This window comes from Ceratotherium simum, chromosome 18 (genome assembly GCF_057802395.1).
Source record: "Ceratotherium simum simum isolate JZ-2026a chromosome 18, ASM5780239v1, whole genome shotgun sequence".
NCBI classification, from domain to species: Eukaryota; Metazoa; Chordata; class Mammalia; order Perissodactyla; family Rhinocerotidae; genus Ceratotherium; species Ceratotherium simum.
The window spans coordinates 45,482,696-45,501,435 of record NC_141917.1 but is presented as its reverse complement, the minus strand read 5'-3'; the positions used below and the strand labels follow the sequence as shown (position 1 = coordinate 45,501,435).

Sequence of the window (18,740 nt, the reverse complement as noted above, 5' to 3'; positions counted from 1 at the left end):
ATATTCAGTTTTGCTTTGGGGTAAAAGACTGCATTTTAACTCCTGACCAGTATTCATTTCTGCTAATGACAAATTAATTGATAAAATATACCGTGTTTTATTGTGTGGCAGTACTTTTGTGTACCTATAAATTACTATTTTTTCTTTTGTAAATACTAATAATGCACCCTAATTTTTTCACACCCTTTTTTCTCCTTAATTAATGTCCTTGAATATCTAATTCTGCTGTCCAATATGATAGCCATTAGCCACATGTGGGCTATTTAAATTTAAATTAATTAAAATTAAATAAAATTCAAAATTGAGCTCCTTATTTGCACTAGCCACATTTCCAGTGCTTAATAGCCACCATGTATGGCTAGTGGCTACTGTAATGGATTGCACAGATTATAGAATTTTTCCATCATTGCAGAAAGTTCTATTGGATGGCACTGATCTAAATTGTCAGGACAATTTAAAAGTTCTTTGGGCATATTTTCTATATCTTAGGGTATACTTATGTTATCTCACTTAAATTTTCCTCTTCTCTTATTTCATTTTATCTTTCTGTTTTTCAGTTTAAAAGGATGCTTAATCGGGAGCTCACCCATCTCTCTGAAATGAGTCGGTCTGGAAATCAAGTGTCAGAGTATATATCAAACACATTCTTAGGTGAGAATAACAATTTAAATGCAATTTTAAAATTTTCTTTTGAGTTGTTTGTTTTTGGAGGTGGATTAGGGCACCAACTCATTTTGGAAATCAAACAAGTGTTAGAAATTCCGTTTGTTTTCATTCATCATAATAAATTGAGCCTCTAAGCTTCAGAATCTAAGGTTATAAAAAAAGTGCATTTTTTTAATCTTTTAGTTTCATTTGGGACTTTAGGGATTCTCTGAATTAAAGTTGTATATTGCCAGTTTTTCCAAAGTACCAAACTGTAAAATGCATTTTATAGAGAGACCTTTGCATGCACTTGACAAATTCTTGTTAAAGGCAAGCCATTGCTGAGCACTAGGTATTTAGTGATACGTTAGAAATGGTCCCTGCCCTCAATGAGTTGATAGTCTGATGGACACCACACTTTGTAAACTGGTGAGGGAGATACAATACAGTTGCTCAAGAAAAGATTGCTGATAGCTGAGAGTGTGCTGTACTAGAAGAACACCACTCCACTTCCCATACACAGAAAATGCAATAAGTGAAAGTCAGTAACTTGAACATGTCCTTGATTTGAATTTACTTTCAAAACAAAATTGCTGTAATGTCTAATTAGCACATTCACTAAATAGAGATTTATTGAACATGTACCACGCGCAAGGATGAGTTAGAGGAGCTCACTGCCTTGAATTAGTGGATGAATGTCCTGATACAGCTTATGTCTTTTATTTGAAAACAACAATTAAATCTGACATTTTCTTATCAGGTAATATTGGAGATTCTCTGTACTCCCCTTGTTACATCTTAACTCTTATCTTGCTGTAGTATAGACAATAGAAAATAGCAAAAACAGTCAGTCATTCAGATATGCTGCTTGTATTCCCACAATATGACCCAGTTCAGAAGCTGTTAGGTTCTCACACTGCTGTTTTTATGATATTTGTGTATGAAGTTTCTACTGTTTCAAAGTGGGTGTTGAAACTGGAGTCCTTAGTTGGCAAGAGCAGTTTTCAAGCCAGTAAGTGAATTTCAAATGGGAATGGAGTTGATAAACAGTGGAAATAACCAGTGTGTTTTGCTTTTTCCAAGTCTGCTATCATGATAAGTCTTGCAAAAAATTTTTATTAGGACATTCTATCAAAGAAGTAACCAGTGAATACATTTGTTGTTAATTATTTTGCAATGGGATTTATTTGCTTAATTTTGTGTTTGAGGGTATCATATTAAGTCCACATCAAATTATAAATACATAGCTTCTCTAAAAGGAGTTTTGCTTGGAAACATTTCCTGGAATCTATAATGATAGATTAAAACCTGTCCAGTTATGCATGTTATGATTAAAAAAAAAAGTAGGTAGAATTAATAGTAAATGTAAACATTTTCTAAATTTTTAAAGATAAGCAACATGAAGTGGAAATTCCCTCTCCAACTCAGAAGGAAAAGGAGAAAAAGAAAAGGCCAATGTCTCAGATCAGTGGGGTCAAGAAGTTGATGCACAGTTCCAGTTTGACTAATTCAAGCATCCCAAGGTTTGGGGTTAAAACTGAACAAGAAGACGTCCTTGCCAAGGTAAGATGATTTCAAGGATCTTGATCATAAATATGCAGGGATGCATTTTAATGAAATTTGATTTCCTCTCTTTAAATAGATGAACAAGTTCATTAATTTGTGGGTTTTTTTTTTTTTAAGATGGGAAAGCACTTTATAGAGCTCTTTCTAAATTATTTGGGTTTTACTAATATGTGGATTTAGACAAGTGGTTTGGTGTATCTTTACTTTTTTACGTCTATATTTGACCTTAAAGAGTTAGAAATCTAGTGTATTTTCTGGATTTTGGGAGAATAGTTAAGGTTTTTGTGAATAGGTTTTATCTATTGAAGAAATTTTTTGAGGTTGATATTGAAAGTATGTAAATATGTTATATTGTCAAAGGCATTGCTAATAGTATTGCTAATAAGGTTAGCAATACTATTCAGTTTTCAGTATAAGTGAATTTGCCTAAGGTTTGCCTGTACTTACATGGTACATCCATTACATTTAAAATGTCATTTTTTTTTTAATCTAACAATCTTTTCATTAAGGTCAGTAGTTTTAAAATGACTGTGTTCATTGTTTTGTGCTCTATGTCCACATTCTAAATTTTGCTATCTTTCTTTAACCCTAGGAACTAGAAGATGTTAACAAATGGGGTCTTCATGTTTTCAGAATAGCAGAGTTGTCTGGTAACCGGCCTTTGACTGTTATCATGCACACCATTTTTCAGGTAATGTGGTCAAGTTCTATCACCCTTCTTTTATTTGGTGACTTGAATGTCCAGTCTGTGAATTGTGCATGCATTTTGTCTTCTTTATCACTCACCCTCTTTTGCTTATTTTGATACTTTTTCTTATTTGCCCCTTTACCAAGGGACAGATAACAATACAGAAAGGTTGGAGTGTGGGTAAACCACAAATAAACAAATTTTATTTTTTTCCATTTCAGAGAAAGATACGATGTAGAAAAATAGAAGCAATTCATTAAAATAATAGTTTAAAAATCACCCTCATGACCCTGACTCACAGAGAGAATAGAGTGCGAACTTTAAAAAATGAATAAGCCCCTTGCTGACTAACCGTAGAATGTAATTTCTTCGATCACTGTTTTGAGTACTGCTCTCTTCTCCATATAGATTTCTCACTCTTAAGCTTTTGCCCGGCTCAGGGTTAGGCTTTAAATGAGGAGTTGAGGCTGTAGATACCCTAGGAGTGGAATGGCAGATTCCATCCCCAGGGAGAATGTTGAGTTTCAGTTGGTGTCGTCCAGTGGCTGAGTCAGTGGTGGTGGACTGAAGCCGCCCTTGTGATCCTGGGACACGGACACTTTTATAGTTGGCAGCTCATTCCTGACACCATACTTCTTGAGGAAAGCACTGCTGGGCTCCAGAAGGACAACTCAACTCTGGTTTTGTCCCTGAGGTCCCTGGATCTTCCCAAAGGTTTCCATTGTCCTCACTAGACACTGTGAGAGTGCTGCTTCCATTTCTGGGTTATCCACAGGCAATACTGGGGGTGATTTTTATATTAACACACTCTATGGAAAATCTTTCTATATAAGGACCAAATGTTAAGAGGACTTCTTTTCCTACAGGAACGGGATTTATTAAAAACATTTAAAATTCCAGTAGACACTTTAATCACGTACCTTATGACCCTGGAAGACCATTACCACGCAGACGTGGCCTACCACAACAATATTCATGCCGCGGACGTTGTGCAGTCGACGCACGTGCTGTTATCTACGCCTGCTTTGGAGGTAAATCCGGTTTCTAAAACTTCAAGAACACTAACTTGCCACTCATAAAGGTCTTTTAAATTTGTATACTGAAGTGCAGAAAATAATTGGCTTCATTGGAAATATGTTATATAGGAAAAATGTTGTTGTGCTAAATAAACGGTTGAGTCTTTGATGAATTTTGTCTGTGCAAGTTGATCAAAGATTTAGGGATTCATCTGTTTATGATACTGCTTCTTTGAAATGATCTAGTGGACATTCCATAAAGTACATTTGGCTTATTCAGTTTTGGTTAGTTAGTTTTTTTGGAATTTAGTCTGATGGCATTTGCATTTATAGTTTAAAGGATGATTATTTTATAAAATATAAGCAATGCGTTGATATTTTTCATAGAATTTATTAGAAGGAAACACTTCTTTAACTTTACCAAATCCTAAGAAGTTGTTCCATTAAATGTTTATTAAAGCAATTTGATTTCCTTAATTGTTTGGGGGAAAGATTCTCTTTTGCTAATATATTTTATAGTTCAGATTGTTTTCATTATAAAATTGTGTTAATCCTCATCATTTGAGTGCGTGGTTCTCACTGGGAATGTTCCTCCCTTTTCCTCCTACCCCACCCCCACCCTCACAGAGACATTTGGCAGTTTGTGGAGGCATTTTTTGGGTCACAACTGGGAGGTACATGCTACTGGCATCTCGTGGGTAGAGGCCAGGGATACTGCTAAAAATCCTGCAATGCACAGGATATCTTCCCACAACAGAGTTATCTGGCCCCAAATGTCAATTCTGCTAAGGTTGAGAGTCCCTAAATTGAATGAAAGAAAAGAAAATAATTGTTCATGTCATTAATTGTATGTACATTTTCAGAATATCCTTAAACATCGCAAATACTTTTAAAATAAGCTCTTATTTTCTTTAAAAAGAATTTCAGACACTCCTTTTGTAATATTTTTAAAAATATAACCAATGGAAAAGGTTTGATCATGAGTTACAATTAAATTAGATAAAATATTTTCTCTAAAATTGCACTTAAAAGGTTCATGAGAAATTCTGGGCAGTAATTTCCCATTTGTATATACCTTTAATTCATATTATTATAAAACAGTAATGTTATCTATATGGTCTCATTTTCTAGGCTGTGTTTACAGATTTGGAGATTCTTGCAGCAATTTTTGCTAGTGCAATACATGATGTAGATCATCCTGGTGTGTCAAATCAGTTTCTGATCAATACAAGTAAGTGAAGTTTATTTTTGCAGAAAAAAATTTTCCTCTGTACGTGTTAGAATGACTGAGGGTCTTTATAAAGTTGGGGTGTTTCCAGAGCCCTAATGTTCTTTGAGCTGTGTAAATATGCATTTTAATGAGAGTGTCTGTTAATGTAATTTAGCTCTAAAAAATTGTTGTGTCCCCGTGAGACATAATGATGTTTGAAAAACATGCCTTCCGGTACTTCTCTAGAAATAATATATTGCCGTGTTGGTAAACAAAGGGTAATCCAAAAGTGAAAGTTTGCAGAAAGATTTAGATAGTTGTGTTACCCCTGAAGTTCTAAATAAAAAAAGAAAAAGTTATCAGCATTAATGTGAAACCTTCCTCACTTCATGTGGGTTGTCATTTAATCCTCCTCAGAGGCTATAACTACTCATTCCCCCTCCACCACCAGGCCCAGCTCTGTTCTTTCCTTTTTACATCTCCTACTGAGGGCAATAGGAACTTCTCTTTTACTTACTATCTCTTTTTATTTCGCTTTTATTTAACATTTTTAACCATTAAATTTTTTCTCACTGGTGACATTTCATCTAGTAAGAAGTCATCGCTACATTTGGAAATATAAAGAGTGGTAGAGACTGTCGAATGTGGGGCGTCTCTGACACACAGCTGCACAGGAAACCGCTGTAGGGAACGTTTAGGTGGTACATGAGCTATGCCTTTGCATAGAGGTTGAGTTTACAGAAATTCTATTCTTTTGTTACTTGAAGTTAACTGGTAATGATTTAAATGAACTATTGTTTAATTTCCTCCCATCACAGTAGATTAAATTCACTTTCATATACAAAAAAATAAAATGCAAAGTTCTTAAATTTTTTTCCGTATCCATTAAGAATCTGCCTTTCTTTTTTTGCCTTGAATGTGTGGACAGTAGCCTTCTCATGCCCTACAGCAATCTAGCTCTAGTAGTCTCTATGCATTCACCATTCATTTCCTACATTTTTTGCTGCAGCCACATTTAAAGAGAGAATTTAAATATAGCTTTGCTTTGAGAGAGAGATTTAGCTCAGATATTTAGGATTATTTGGATTTATTTTTATATCTTTTAATAGCCTCTGGACTATCCTATGACAAGATTCACTTTAGTGACTCACTCATATATAATAGGAGGATTGGAAAAGTCATGGATTTCCTGAAACGTGTGGTTAGTCAAGCACGTTTTAGAAGTTTGGTTTATGAACTTATTTATCCAGGATTAGACAGGATAACATTTCATGTTCCGTCTACCTTATAAGAACCTATAATGTGGTGCTTGCAGGAGACATCAAAGCATTAGTAACTGTTAACACATAAATAGCCATACACGTTAGCTGCTGCAACATGAGTTTACATTGTATCAGTGGTTAGGGTTGACTGTGTCCTCTCTGAGAAGAGCAGGAGGTCATATGGTACAGTGTAGTCTGGCACTTTTTGTTAGCCTGGCCTGATTTATTATTTTGATGTTTATGCATGTCTTGATATGTTCCTAATTTTATAGATTTTTAACAAATACATAAAATTTTTGTTTTAATTTTTGCCTTTAAGAAAGATATGCATTTTTTTCTTTAAATTAGTAACACCAAAAGTTCAGACTGGTGTGTTTTCTTTGCATCCTGTTATATACAATATGGCATGTGCCCTTATTATAATATTAGAATTAAGAATAGATGAGAGAAAAAATTAAAACAACTGATAATAAAATCACTGGAGTACGCTGATAACTTTTTTAAGAAAAATGAGGACCAGCTCCGTTATTCTTTCTTGTGGACTGTGGGGAGAGAGGGAGAATCCCCCTCTGCCCTTTCCCTTAAGGTTCTTATGACTGGCCAAATAATCAACAAGACAGGTTAGCAGGAGAAAATAATACCAAGTTTAATAACATGTATACATGGGAGAAACTCAGAAATGAGCAACTCTTCTCTCTGTCTAAGCTGCTTGCTTAAGTATTGTAGCTAAAGGCAAGGAAGGTGTTGGGGGTGGGTAGTGGTCTGGGACTTCAGAGGGCAAGAAGACAATTCTTTTTAGGCTCTTTCAAAGACAATGCATGTAAATAAATCTGCGAGTGTAAATAGCAACATCAAGTTTTGAATGTGATGTGCTGGAGGGTGTTTATTATAAAAAAAGCATTTAACTTCACAGCATTATTTTCTGAAACAATAAAGCAATTTCAAAAGTACAAGGTTTATATAGCATTAAATGTTACTTGGAAAACAAGTCATTTTTGTTTATAGCAAAGATGCCTAAGGCTTAGGGAAAAAGATTTACTTATACCAGTCACATGCGTAAAGCACGTGGCTTTTGGAGTCCCAGAGCAGAGGCATTTCGTTGTACAGTCACACGTCACTTCACAGTGGGGATACGTGCTGAGAAATGTGTCGTTAGGTAATTTCGTCTTTGTACAAACATCATAGAGTGTACTTACAAACCTAGGTGGTATAGTCTATTATACATCTAGGCTGAATGGTACTAATCTTGTGGGACCACCATCTTAATATGCGGGCTGTGTCCTTGACCGAAACGTCATTAGCTGGCACATGACTGTATTAAGGCGGAGACAGATCTAGCTACCAGTACACAACCTTTTTTATTTCACTGGTCTCATTTTAAAATAAGCTTTCCATAGATATATTTGTGGATTATGTATAGAATGTTATTTTTCTGTATGACTCTAACACTTTCAAAATCAGGATAAATTCATTTTTATCAAATTTACTTTATCTCTGTAGAAATAGTACAGAGATTGTTATTTCACTCAACAAAAAATTACTGAGAGCTTCTTCTGTGCCAAACATTGCTCTACACACTGGAAATACCTGGATGAACAAGACAGTGCCCTGGCTCTGAAGAGCTTGCATTCTGCTAGAAAAGACAGATGGTGACATGTGAATGTATGATGTGAGATGGTGCTAGTTCAGGGGAGAGAAATAACGCAGGTTAAGGGCATAGAGAGTGAATGAACTGAGGGAGCGAGCCAAGAAATTTTAATCGTTTGTCCTTGGCCACTGGATATTAAGTTAAAACCACGACTTCCCTTCCCTTCCCCGTTTCAAGGAGAAATATGTTGTTCAGAAGTGCGCAGAAGAAACCAGACAACCAAGCACATTAAATGAATGACTTTCAATGTTATATAGGGTCTTAAGTCTCTAAGTGGGTTGGGAGGTCTTTGGGAGGGACTATTAAGATTTGTACGGAGATAATGACAAATAAGGTGGAATGTGATCAATGCCAAATGAGTGGCACAGTATATAGGAGTTTACAGGAGAAAGTGAGCAATTCTGCCTGGGGTAATCAAGAAAGGCTTCCTGGGAGAGGTGACTTGTACTGGGTCTTAAAGATGAGAGGGTTTCAACAGAAATATTATGTAAACTATTGTTTCTCCTCTGTGCTTCTGTACTTTAGAGCAAAGTATGAAAGCAACTGTCTGATTATTCCTGAACCTTCAAGGAATCTGTGTAGAAAGGATGGATTAGTATCTTTGGGGAAAATCTACTGAGGAGCTGCAGAATCTTACCTCCCCCTGCAGATGTGACCACATGCCTTTAGTCCTAAAGAAGAGTAGAAAGTTAAATGACTATCCTGAGATTCAGTTGCTTAAATTACTAACATTTGTTCATTTAAAACTCAGTAGTCACCACCACCTTCCTGTAACAGCCCCGGAGACTGGAGAGGCAGTAAAGGCCCACCCATCCAATAGGGAATTGTTTCTTGTCCTTTCTGGCCAGTCTGTACTTGAATTAATTAATGTCAGGAGCTAACCCCTTTTCAAGGCAGGCTTGGCTAGGGCTCTTGGTCAGCCCCCTGCATGAAAGGCCATCATTAAGTCTAGTAGAATTCAGACTCTTTGTTACAACATCCATGCCTTGGATCAGCCTCTTTCTTAAAGTCACAGCTCCTCATCTTGTTTTCTGCAGGCTCAATAGCCTTAATTTCTTTCATCTTTCTTCATGAGGCATATAAACCAATCCGGGTTTTTGTAAGCCTGAGTCAGTTCTTCTATTAATGTGCCTTATCTACATGCATGTTTACTCCCTTAAAAGAACCCTGATAAATTAATTAGGCATTATTCCTCCAATCAGAAAACATTATGCTTTTCTTTCAATACACATTTATTTAATACGATTCTACTTTAGAAATAACAATATATGCTAAGATCCTATATAGTATAAAAATTTTTATTTCTATATGTTTAACCATCTATAGATAAATGTTCATAATTAGAGGCTTTTGTAGACTTTTTAAAAGTCAGAGTTGACCAGATACTGCCTTTTTAAAAATGAACGCTCCTGCTTTATCCAGAAAAACAAAAGACAGTAATACATTACACATTCACTCTCTGGTACTCTAGACCTCTCCGTTCCTATAGTTTGGGAGCAAAAATTTAGATGTGTAAATTACTATTTCTATAGTACTGATAAAATCATAGGATTTCATAGTAGAAATATGTCTTGAAGCTCTCTTTTCCTTCCTAGCTCCTTTAAAATAGTCATTGAGTACTACTGGGTATTTCTTTGTTAGAAAAGAATTTATATTTCCAAATAAATTTTCCATCCATTAGTCAGAAAAAAAGATCAAACACATGTGCTTTTAATCTTTACAGTGACTTAGTCCTTGAAAAAAGCACCAGTCAATTTTTTTTTCTAATGACTACCTTATAGATCTGGGTCTGCTATTTACCAGAACTAGAAAAGAGGCAGGATCTCTTGCTGCCTAAAATATACAAGTCCAGGGCAGTCGTGAGTGAGCAGCAAAATCTTCACCATGGAGTTATGTAAGCAGCCAAACACCCATCTCTGTGTGAAGTCATGAGCATGCGGATGGGAAGGACAATGTACATGTATATGGTGACTGCCACTGTACTTGGAAAAGGACATGGACAAATGAATCAAGCTTCAGCTCTCAAAGCTATACTATGGAAGAAAATCAGTAAGAGCATGAAAAAATCCAATATTGTTCATGTGTTCCAAACTGTTCTTATACCCTGAGTATAGATTTAGTAATCCTAAATCACACACATGGTCCTTACATTATATATAATGTAGAGTAGATGGTCCACAGTTAACAGGAACATGACACCTTATGCTCTGGACATGTTGCAAATATTGAGAATAACGTCATATTCTGCTGAGCTCAGGGAGCTACCTATGGCATATCTGGAGGGGAGGTTCACGATCATCTGCTCCAACTCCTCTTTCACTTTAGAGGAGAGGAGGCCAAGGCCCACAGAGTGAAATGACTTGCTGCGTGTCAGTAGCTTTAGAATTCACTCTCAAGTTTCCCGTGCTCGTTCCACTGTTACATTGACCAGTATATTCCCTCCTAGGTGTTGTCATGTAATGGTAAGGCCACCCGAGATGTTTAGGGGAAGTTGCTTCCTAAACCCAAAGTATCTCAGAATATGAAGAAATAAGAGCAACGTAGAATAAACGGCTTTGCTAATCTTCCGTTTCGTCTTTCTTTCAAGATTCTGAACTTGCCTTGATGTACAATGATTCTTCTGTCTTGGAGAACCATCATTTGGCCGTGGGCTTTAAGTTGCTTCAGGAAGAAAATTGTGACATTTTCCAGAATTTGACCAAAAAGCAAAGACAATCATTAAGGAAAATGGTCATTGACATCGTAAGTAGCGGATAAAAGCAAAAAAGAGAACTGTGATGCAAGTTGTTTAAAAAAATATATGAGATGAGTAAAAGGAAATGTATATTTCAAGACCTATTGTTGCCCTTTATTTTCAAGAAGTTGCCCCTGCTGCTGGCAGTGATGTTCTGTAGGTTTTCTGCTTCTAGCAGTTTGGAGTTAAGAATGTGGGCGGCTCACCCCTGTCCTTCCAATTTTGTTTTCTTAACTCCTCCAATCTGGTGACAAGCAGAAAAAGATGTCTAACAAAAGCAGAAGGTGCTGGCCATAGCTCGAATGGATTTATTCCATTCAAAAAATCTCTGTCAGAAGACAGTGCCATTTGGAAACATCCATGACTTCACTCTTGTCTCCATGCATATTATTCCAGTGATTACAAGACACAGGAATATCTCTGGTTATCAAAAACTTACCCTGTTAAAGTTTGTACATTACAAAGATAGGAATTATCTGTCTTGGATAAGAAGAAAACTAACTAGAATATTCTGTTCCTGAAGTATTCTGTGAGCAGCCTTGAATCAGTTCATCGTAGCCTAGTAACCACTTTCTGTTCCAAGGAATGGAAAAAACTTCAAAACTTTTGCTGATGTCTTGTTTGTGTAGATATCATCCCTTATCTTCACCATGAGAGTGGTTGCCAGTGCCTCATGTTTCTGTATATTGCACATGTTTACACAGGCTTCCAGTAAACTTGACAGCAAAGGGGAAAAGATTCTGCCCCAAAAAGTGGTAAAGAATTTCCATGCACTACTAATAGATGACATAATGGTTTTCCATTTCTTCTCACATTCTGTGTAATATTTTCATGTGCATATTCAAACTTTTTTCCTCTGGACTTTTTTACTTAATGAAAAAATTTTTGTCTTTTAAGGTACTTGCAACAGACATGTCAAAACACATGAATCTACTGGCTGATTTGAAAACGATGGTTGAAACTAAGAAAGTGACAAGTTCTGGAGTTCTTCTTCTTGATAATTATTCTGATAGGATTCAGGTAAAGCACTGTTTGAATTTCCGGTGTGTGTGTGTGTGTGTGTGTGTGTGCGCGCGCGCCTATGTGTCTAGCTTTGGTAAGATTTAGGTCTCTCTCCCAACTTATAATTTTAGTAATTATAAGCAGGATTTTTATCCAAATTCTAAATCTTGAGAATTAACCAGGTAAAATCCTATTGGCCTTTTCATTTGCATATGTTTTTAAAAAAAACTGCTAACATCCCACAAAACCAACCACTTAAGCAGCTCTGAATTTAATCAACCATGCACATAGACAGTTTCTCTTATGATGTTTAGATGCGATAGAAGTGGCATAATTTGGGACTATTAATATAAGTGTGAACCACACACAGACACATCATGGTTGAGCTGTTTGGAATGAATCTTACACTACTTGTATTTTCAAGTGTCACAGTCATCTGATGTGAATTTCTAGTACAAAAAAAAAGAGCTGGTGCTGAATAGAGAATGCGTTCGTCTATTTTAGGTCCTTCAGAGTATGGTGCATTGTGCAGACCTGAGCAACCCAACAAAGCCTCTGCAGCTGTACCGCCAGTGGACAGACCGCGTAATGGAGGAGTTCTTCCGCCAAGGAGACCGAGAGAGGGAGCGGGGCATGGAGATAAGTCCCATGTGTGACAAACACAGTGCCTCTGTGGAAAAGTCACAGGTGAGGCAGTAAGCATAAAGCTTTCAGAGAGAACAAAACTACCATTTGAACATTGGATTACTTTATATACACATCACATAGTTTTATTGTTTTTTTAAAATTACTTTGTTTTTGACAAAATCAGTTTCACATCAGTGTTTATAAGCTAAAAGTCCTTTAATTCTTAAATGATTTTCATTTATATAGTCATACATATATTCTTTTATATTCATTAATTATGACTATATTTGTATTGTATATTCATATATGTAGAATTATTTCACTTATCTAAATTCATAATTGAATAAAGTTATATGAATTCATATAGAGTACATGGCATTGTTTCAATTATCTGGATTCACCTATAAATTGGCTATTCTAAAATAAAGTCCGGGCCTCAATCCAAGTCCTGCCATGTAACAACTGGAGATTTTTGATGTCACAAACGTACTCTTTTGTGTGTGTGTGTGTGTGTGAGGAGATCAGCCCTGTGCTAACATCTGCCAATCCTCCTCCTTTTTTGCTGAGGAAGACTGGCCCTGGGCTAACATCCGTGCCCATCTTCCTCCACTTTATATGGGACACCGCCACAGCATGGCTTGCCAAGCAGTGCGTTCATGCGTGCTTGGGATCCGAACTGGCACACCCCGGGCCGCTGCAGCGGAGCGTGCGCGCTTAACCACTTGCGCCACCGGGCCAGCCCCACAAACGTACTTTTGAACTAAGACTTCTAGAAGCTAATTTTCGCCAGCTAATAACAACACTTTTATATGGTCTGTTGCCTAAAATAGTGACTATTTTACCAAACTAAGGTTAGTAGTTTTCTGTTCAATGTTATACTTGCAGACTATGTTATATTTTATATATTTTTATGTAAATTATGTCATATATATATTTATATAAATTAGATGTATTTGTGGGATCTAGTTAACCTTTTCCATTGTTTCTTAGTCCCAAATCTTGTACTGAAATCGGATTTTTTTTTAACTAGGTGGGCTTCATAGACTATATTGTCCATCCTCTCTGGGAGACGTGGGCAGACCTCGTCCACCCTGACGCCCAGGACATTTTGGACACTTTGGAGGACAATCGTGAATGGTACCAGAGCACAATTCCTCAGAGCCCCTCCCCAGCGCCTGATGACCAGGAGGAGGGCCGGCAGGGTCAAACCGAGAAGTTCCAGTTTGAACTAACTTTAGAGGAAGATGGCGAGTCAGACACTGAAAAGGACAGTGGAAGTCAAGTGGAAGAAGACACTAGCTGCAGTGACTCCAAGACTCTCTGTACCCAAGACTCGGAGTCCACTGAAATTCCCCTTGATGAACAGGTGGAGGAGGAGGCAGTCGGGGAAGAAGAGGAAAGCCAGCCCGAAGCCTGTGCAATAGAAGATCCTTCTCCTGACACGTAACAGTGCAAAGACTTTCACGCCTTTTTTTTTTTTTTTAAGTAGAAAAATTGTTTCCAAAGTGCATGTCACATGCCACAGCCATGGTCACACCTCACTGTCATCTGCCAGGACGTTTGTTGAACAAAACTGACCTTGACTACTCAGTCCGGCGCTCAGGAATATTGTAACCAGTTTTTTCACCTCCATGTCATCGGAGCAAGGGGGACGTCTTCACGAACAGCATTTTAACAAGATCTCAGCTTGGTAGAGCTGATGAAGCAGAGAAAATCGACTCCAAAATGTTTTCAAGAGAGTGTGGCTCATCAGGCAGCCGAAAAGTTGATAAGGATTTGAGGTTTTTCTTTTTATTTGTATGCAATATTTTCAGCAGAAAGAAGGCATTACACAGACAGAGTGAACTAATGGATGAAGCAACAAATGGGTCAGGAGCAGGACACAGCATGAATCTGTTACCAGGAGGAAGATGAGCCACAGAAATTGCATAATTTTCTAATTTCAAGTCTTCCTGATACATGACTGAATAGTGTGGTTCAGTGAGCTCACTGACCTCTACATTTTGTATGATATGTAAAACAGATTTTTTTGTAGAGCTTACTTTTATTATTAAATGTATTGAGGTATTATATTTAAAAAACTATGTTCAGAACTTCATCTGCCACTGGTTATTTTTTTCTAAGGAGTAACTTGCAAGTTTTCAGTACAAATCTGTGCTACACTGGATAAATCTAATTTACGAAATTTACTTGCACCTTATAGTTCATAGCAACTAACTGATTTGTAGTGATTCATTGTTTTATATACGAATGACTTCCACATTTTAAAACAAAACCCAACTTTATGTTGCAGGAAGCCCTTTTTGTAGGTCTTCCTTGACTTTGCTTTTTGTTTGGGTCTTTTTAGATAAGCAGAGTTGCTCTCCACTGACATTTCTCTTCACAGTGTGCAAAGTGAGTATTCGTTCAGTCATACTCTGATGTGCGTTCCGTCTAACGTGTCTTAAGCCTCATGGACACTCACGCACCAGCTGGTGTTGTCTGAAGCAAGTGAGAGATATATAAATACCCAGTAGCTAAAACGGGCCGTCGTTTTTAGATATTTTCCAACTTAGTGTCTTCTGATAACCTTTTGCTGTGTCATTAGACCCTCATTTCACAGGTGCATGTGAATAACCCACACATTTCATGCTCATTTTTATTGTTTTCACAGTCAGTTATAGTAAGAAAAACTTTTTCCCCTTCTGCTGCTTTATTATTTAGCGTGTGTTTGAACCTCTGTCCATGTTCATTAGATGGGGTCTATCAAATATATCACCACCATTCTGATTGATGAAAGATACAATCCAGTTAGAGTTAGCATTTATTTCTGCCATGAGGCCATATATAATGACTAGCTGTTACTCTCTTGATTTACAGAGAAAAGTTAACGGCTAGCTAGGCAATTTTTAACAATATTAGCAGAATATATTAATGTACACCAGTACAACTAATGCTCTTTTGTTCCTATGGTTTCACCATGGGATTAAGGACTATAGGAGGAAAATTCTTGAGACGTGATTTTAAGTGTAGCAACTACTCTTTCTTAATGGACAGCCATGTAACCTGTAGGAATTGCTTTATCAGTTATCATTGATCCATAAGCATGTCTTGTAGAGGAGAACTACTTCCTTAAAATACATGGAAGGAAAGAAGTTGATGATGCCACTGGCACAGAGGTTTGGTCATCTAATGCCATCCTAAAATACTGGGTTGGGTAAGAAGATTCTACCTAAATAAAAAATTAGAGATCACTCAGCTGAATTTAGCACCAAGAACTGTGTTACAATTTTAGAGATTAATTCCCAGTATTTACCTTCAGTTGGCATCTTGGGGCATTTATTTAGTTTGGACTTTCTTCCCATTTCAGCTCTTAATAAAGTCTTTACCTTCTCTGTGGAGAGTTTGAAGCCCAAATAATCATTTTTCACTTTGATATTCAAGAATTGAAATAGAGACTAAGGGAGTATCTGACCAAATGGAAAATAAAACAGTTAAGACAAGTTGTAACCCTGAAAAACATTTATATTTGGTACGTCTCAAGGAGCCTTCTGGGGACTAAGAACTAAGTCTTCAGCGGGGAAAAGACCCAAGCTGAAGATAGTCCCTATTTCAATCCCCTGAGATCCACTGATACTTAGAAGCTTTGATAGGAAAATTATGTAGCTCTAATCTTTTACACAGAGCAGAATAGCAATCAACTAATTAATTGTCTGATTTTTACCCTCCTCCCCCTGGGAAAATCAGTAATCTTTCAAATAATGTCCTATGTTTGGCCAAGTGATTTTAAAAGAACACTTGGAAACTCGTTTCTGTTTTAATTTTATTTGTCTCTGATGGAAGTCTAGAAGAAAAGGCAGAGAATCTAGGGTTTATTCCTTTTTCCGAAATATTTTCATTCTCTCCCCTCCCTAACGCTTGGTGTTTCCCCCACAGAGTGCCTAGAATCTTAATAATGAAAAAAAAAAATTAAAATAGCAATATGTGACAAACAAATCCAGACCTGAAAAGGTTTATAACTGCACTGAAAAAGAGAGGCTTTTTTTTTTCATTTTGTTGGTTTTTAATGGTCACGTGTTATGAAAATACCCACTGATGGACAATCAAATTGTAGAAAATGCATAATATCCAAGAGACGGGGACTAATACACTGTACAATCTGCTTATCCTCTCCCTTCTTTCTCTCTCCTTCTCTCTCGCCCAAGTGTGCTTCAGGATTATACACTGCTTTAAAAAGAACATCCTTTTACAAGTGGCTTTACGTTTCCTAAAATGCCATAAGAAAATGCAATATCTGGGTACTGTATGGGGAAAAAAATGTCCAAGTTTGCGTAAAACCAGTACATTTCAGCTTGCAAGTTACTGAACACAGTAATGCTGTTTTAATTTTGCTTTCTTTTTCATCACTTAAAATTCACAAGAAAATGTAGATAGAACAAATTGCAGACAAGGAAAAAAACTTGAATGAAATGGATTTTACAGAAAGCTTTATGATAATTTTTGAATGCATTATTTATTATTTGTGCCATGCATTTTTTTCTCACCAAATGACCTTACCTGTAATACAGTCTTGTTTGTCTGTTTACAACCATGTATTTATTGTAATGTACATACTGTAATGTTAATTGTAAATTATCAGTTCTTATTAAAACATCATCCCACCATGGGATGGTGTTGATATATTTGGAAACTCTTGGTGAGAGAATGAATGGTGTGTATACATACTCCTTGTACATTTTCTTTTCTCCTGTAATATAGTCTTGTCACCTTAGAGCTTGTTTATGGAAGATTCAAGAAAACTATTAAATACATAAAGATATATAAATTTAAAAAACATAGCTGCAGGTCTTTGGTCCCAGGGCTGTGCCTTAACTTTAACCAATATTTTCTTCTGTTTTGCTGCATTTGAAAGTAAGGTAATGGCGGGGCTAAGGCTGGGCACTTTACATCCACGATTTGAATCATTTGGATTTCCGGCAACAGCTGGATTTTACAAAACCACAGGCAACCTCTGGATGATTCTGAGACCCTTTTGAGATACAAGCTCCTAAGTACTTCTTGCCATGAAGCAGGATTGCATACATGATATTTTCCCTATCTGTTCAGGAGCTACTTCACTTAGTTACATTTGATTATTTTCTACTTTCAAACACTCCTGGGAAAATATGTTCTTGTCCAGTGATTATAAAAGTTGTTTTGACTTGTAAAGCACATAGGCAAATGAACTTGGTTTGATATTGGGGCCATAGGTCACACGTGTTGGTTAGTCACTTATTCAGCAGCGTTCTGTCACATTAAGAGAATATATAATATGAAAAAGGTCATTTTTAACCCTGGAATTTTTCTTTAAGATAACCACATTTTCTTATGTATGTCAATCCATGCATTTAAACACAAAAGTTTTATATGATGCCAATTCACACAGCATAAAGAATTCACCATTCTCTAGAATTTGTTTCTGCAAAATTTATATTGCTTTAGAATTTTAAAATTTAACTTTGCACAATGGCCAGCTCCAGAAAGCTAAGGAAAGTCCCCAGTGAATGACTTGGAAAACTCCTACCACTGCTGCCCAGCCCTCAGAACACATGTCTTAGTGAAAAGAGAGATTCTTTTTCTAGGAAAAATGAGCCTGCTATTATTTTATTTTATTTTTTTGACACAAACTGTAGATTTTAGCAGCCCTGGCCCAAAGGAATTTGATTACTTTTGTTTTAAACAGTACAAAGGAGACACTATAATTACAAAAAACATCCTTATTGATTTTAGTTGTTTTTATTTCTTTGGATATGTTTTCAGAGTGGTAAATTGTGTGTGAGCATTACAAATAATGATTCTTTTAGTGGTTTCTTAGCCTCTCTTACAGCCCATGGGGATAGTACTGTACATCAATACCTTCATATGAAATTTTTATATGCAATGAAAATAAAAGCATGGGTTGATTCTGCCTGTTTATGACTCGATCTTTTACAAATAAAAGATTATTCATTTTAAATTGTAGTTCAGTCAGCATAGGTTCCCAAGAGTAATGAAGATTGTTCTAGTGAAATGAAAGGAGGATAGTGGCATCATAAGGTATTGATATTTGTAATCAGATGAAACCAGTTATGTAGATTAGTCTTGCTGCAGAAGAAAAATTGCCAAAATTATTTAGATGGCCTATAAGATTAAGCACATTTTCTAAACAGGCTTGGGAAGGGGACGAATCTGTTTCGTTGAATATTCTGGTATACTGAAAGTTATTCAGACATTCAGCAATTATTTGTTGAATACCTACTCTGCAAACTACAAGGTTCTAAGGATTCAGCAGTGAACAAGACGCAGTCTGCTTTTGTGAGCTTACAGTCTGGAGGGACAAAGGCA

At 36.5% G+C, this 18,740-nt stretch overlaps 1 protein-coding gene across 4 annotated transcripts in view; it reads left to right on the top strand.

The window, feature by feature from the left end:
- PDE4D (phosphodiesterase 4D) overlaps positions 1 to 18,326 on the top strand; it is a 330,234-nt gene extending 311,908 nt beyond the window's left edge. For all 4 annotated transcript variants that reach the window (XM_004422848.3, XM_004422849.3, XM_004422852.3 and 1 more), the window contains 9 exons: positions 558 to 651; positions 2,036 to 2,208; positions 2,804 to 2,902; positions 3,766 to 3,930; positions 5,047 to 5,146; positions 10,623 to 10,777; positions 11,667 to 11,789; positions 12,276 to 12,458; positions 13,429 to 18,326. In XM_004422848.3, coding sequence (XP_004422905.1) covers positions 558 to 651; positions 2,036 to 2,208; positions 2,804 to 2,902; positions 3,766 to 3,930; positions 5,047 to 5,146; positions 10,623 to 10,777; positions 11,667 to 11,789; positions 12,276 to 12,458; positions 13,429 to 13,845 — 1,509 coding nt within the window. In that variant the 3' untranslated portion in view covers positions 13,846 to 18,326. The remainder of the gene's footprint in view (positions 1 to 557; positions 652 to 2,035; positions 2,209 to 2,803; positions 2,903 to 3,765; positions 3,931 to 5,046; positions 5,147 to 10,622; positions 10,778 to 11,666; positions 11,790 to 12,275; positions 12,459 to 13,428) is intronic.
- The last annotated feature ends 414 nt before the right edge of the window (positions 18,327 to 18,740 follow it).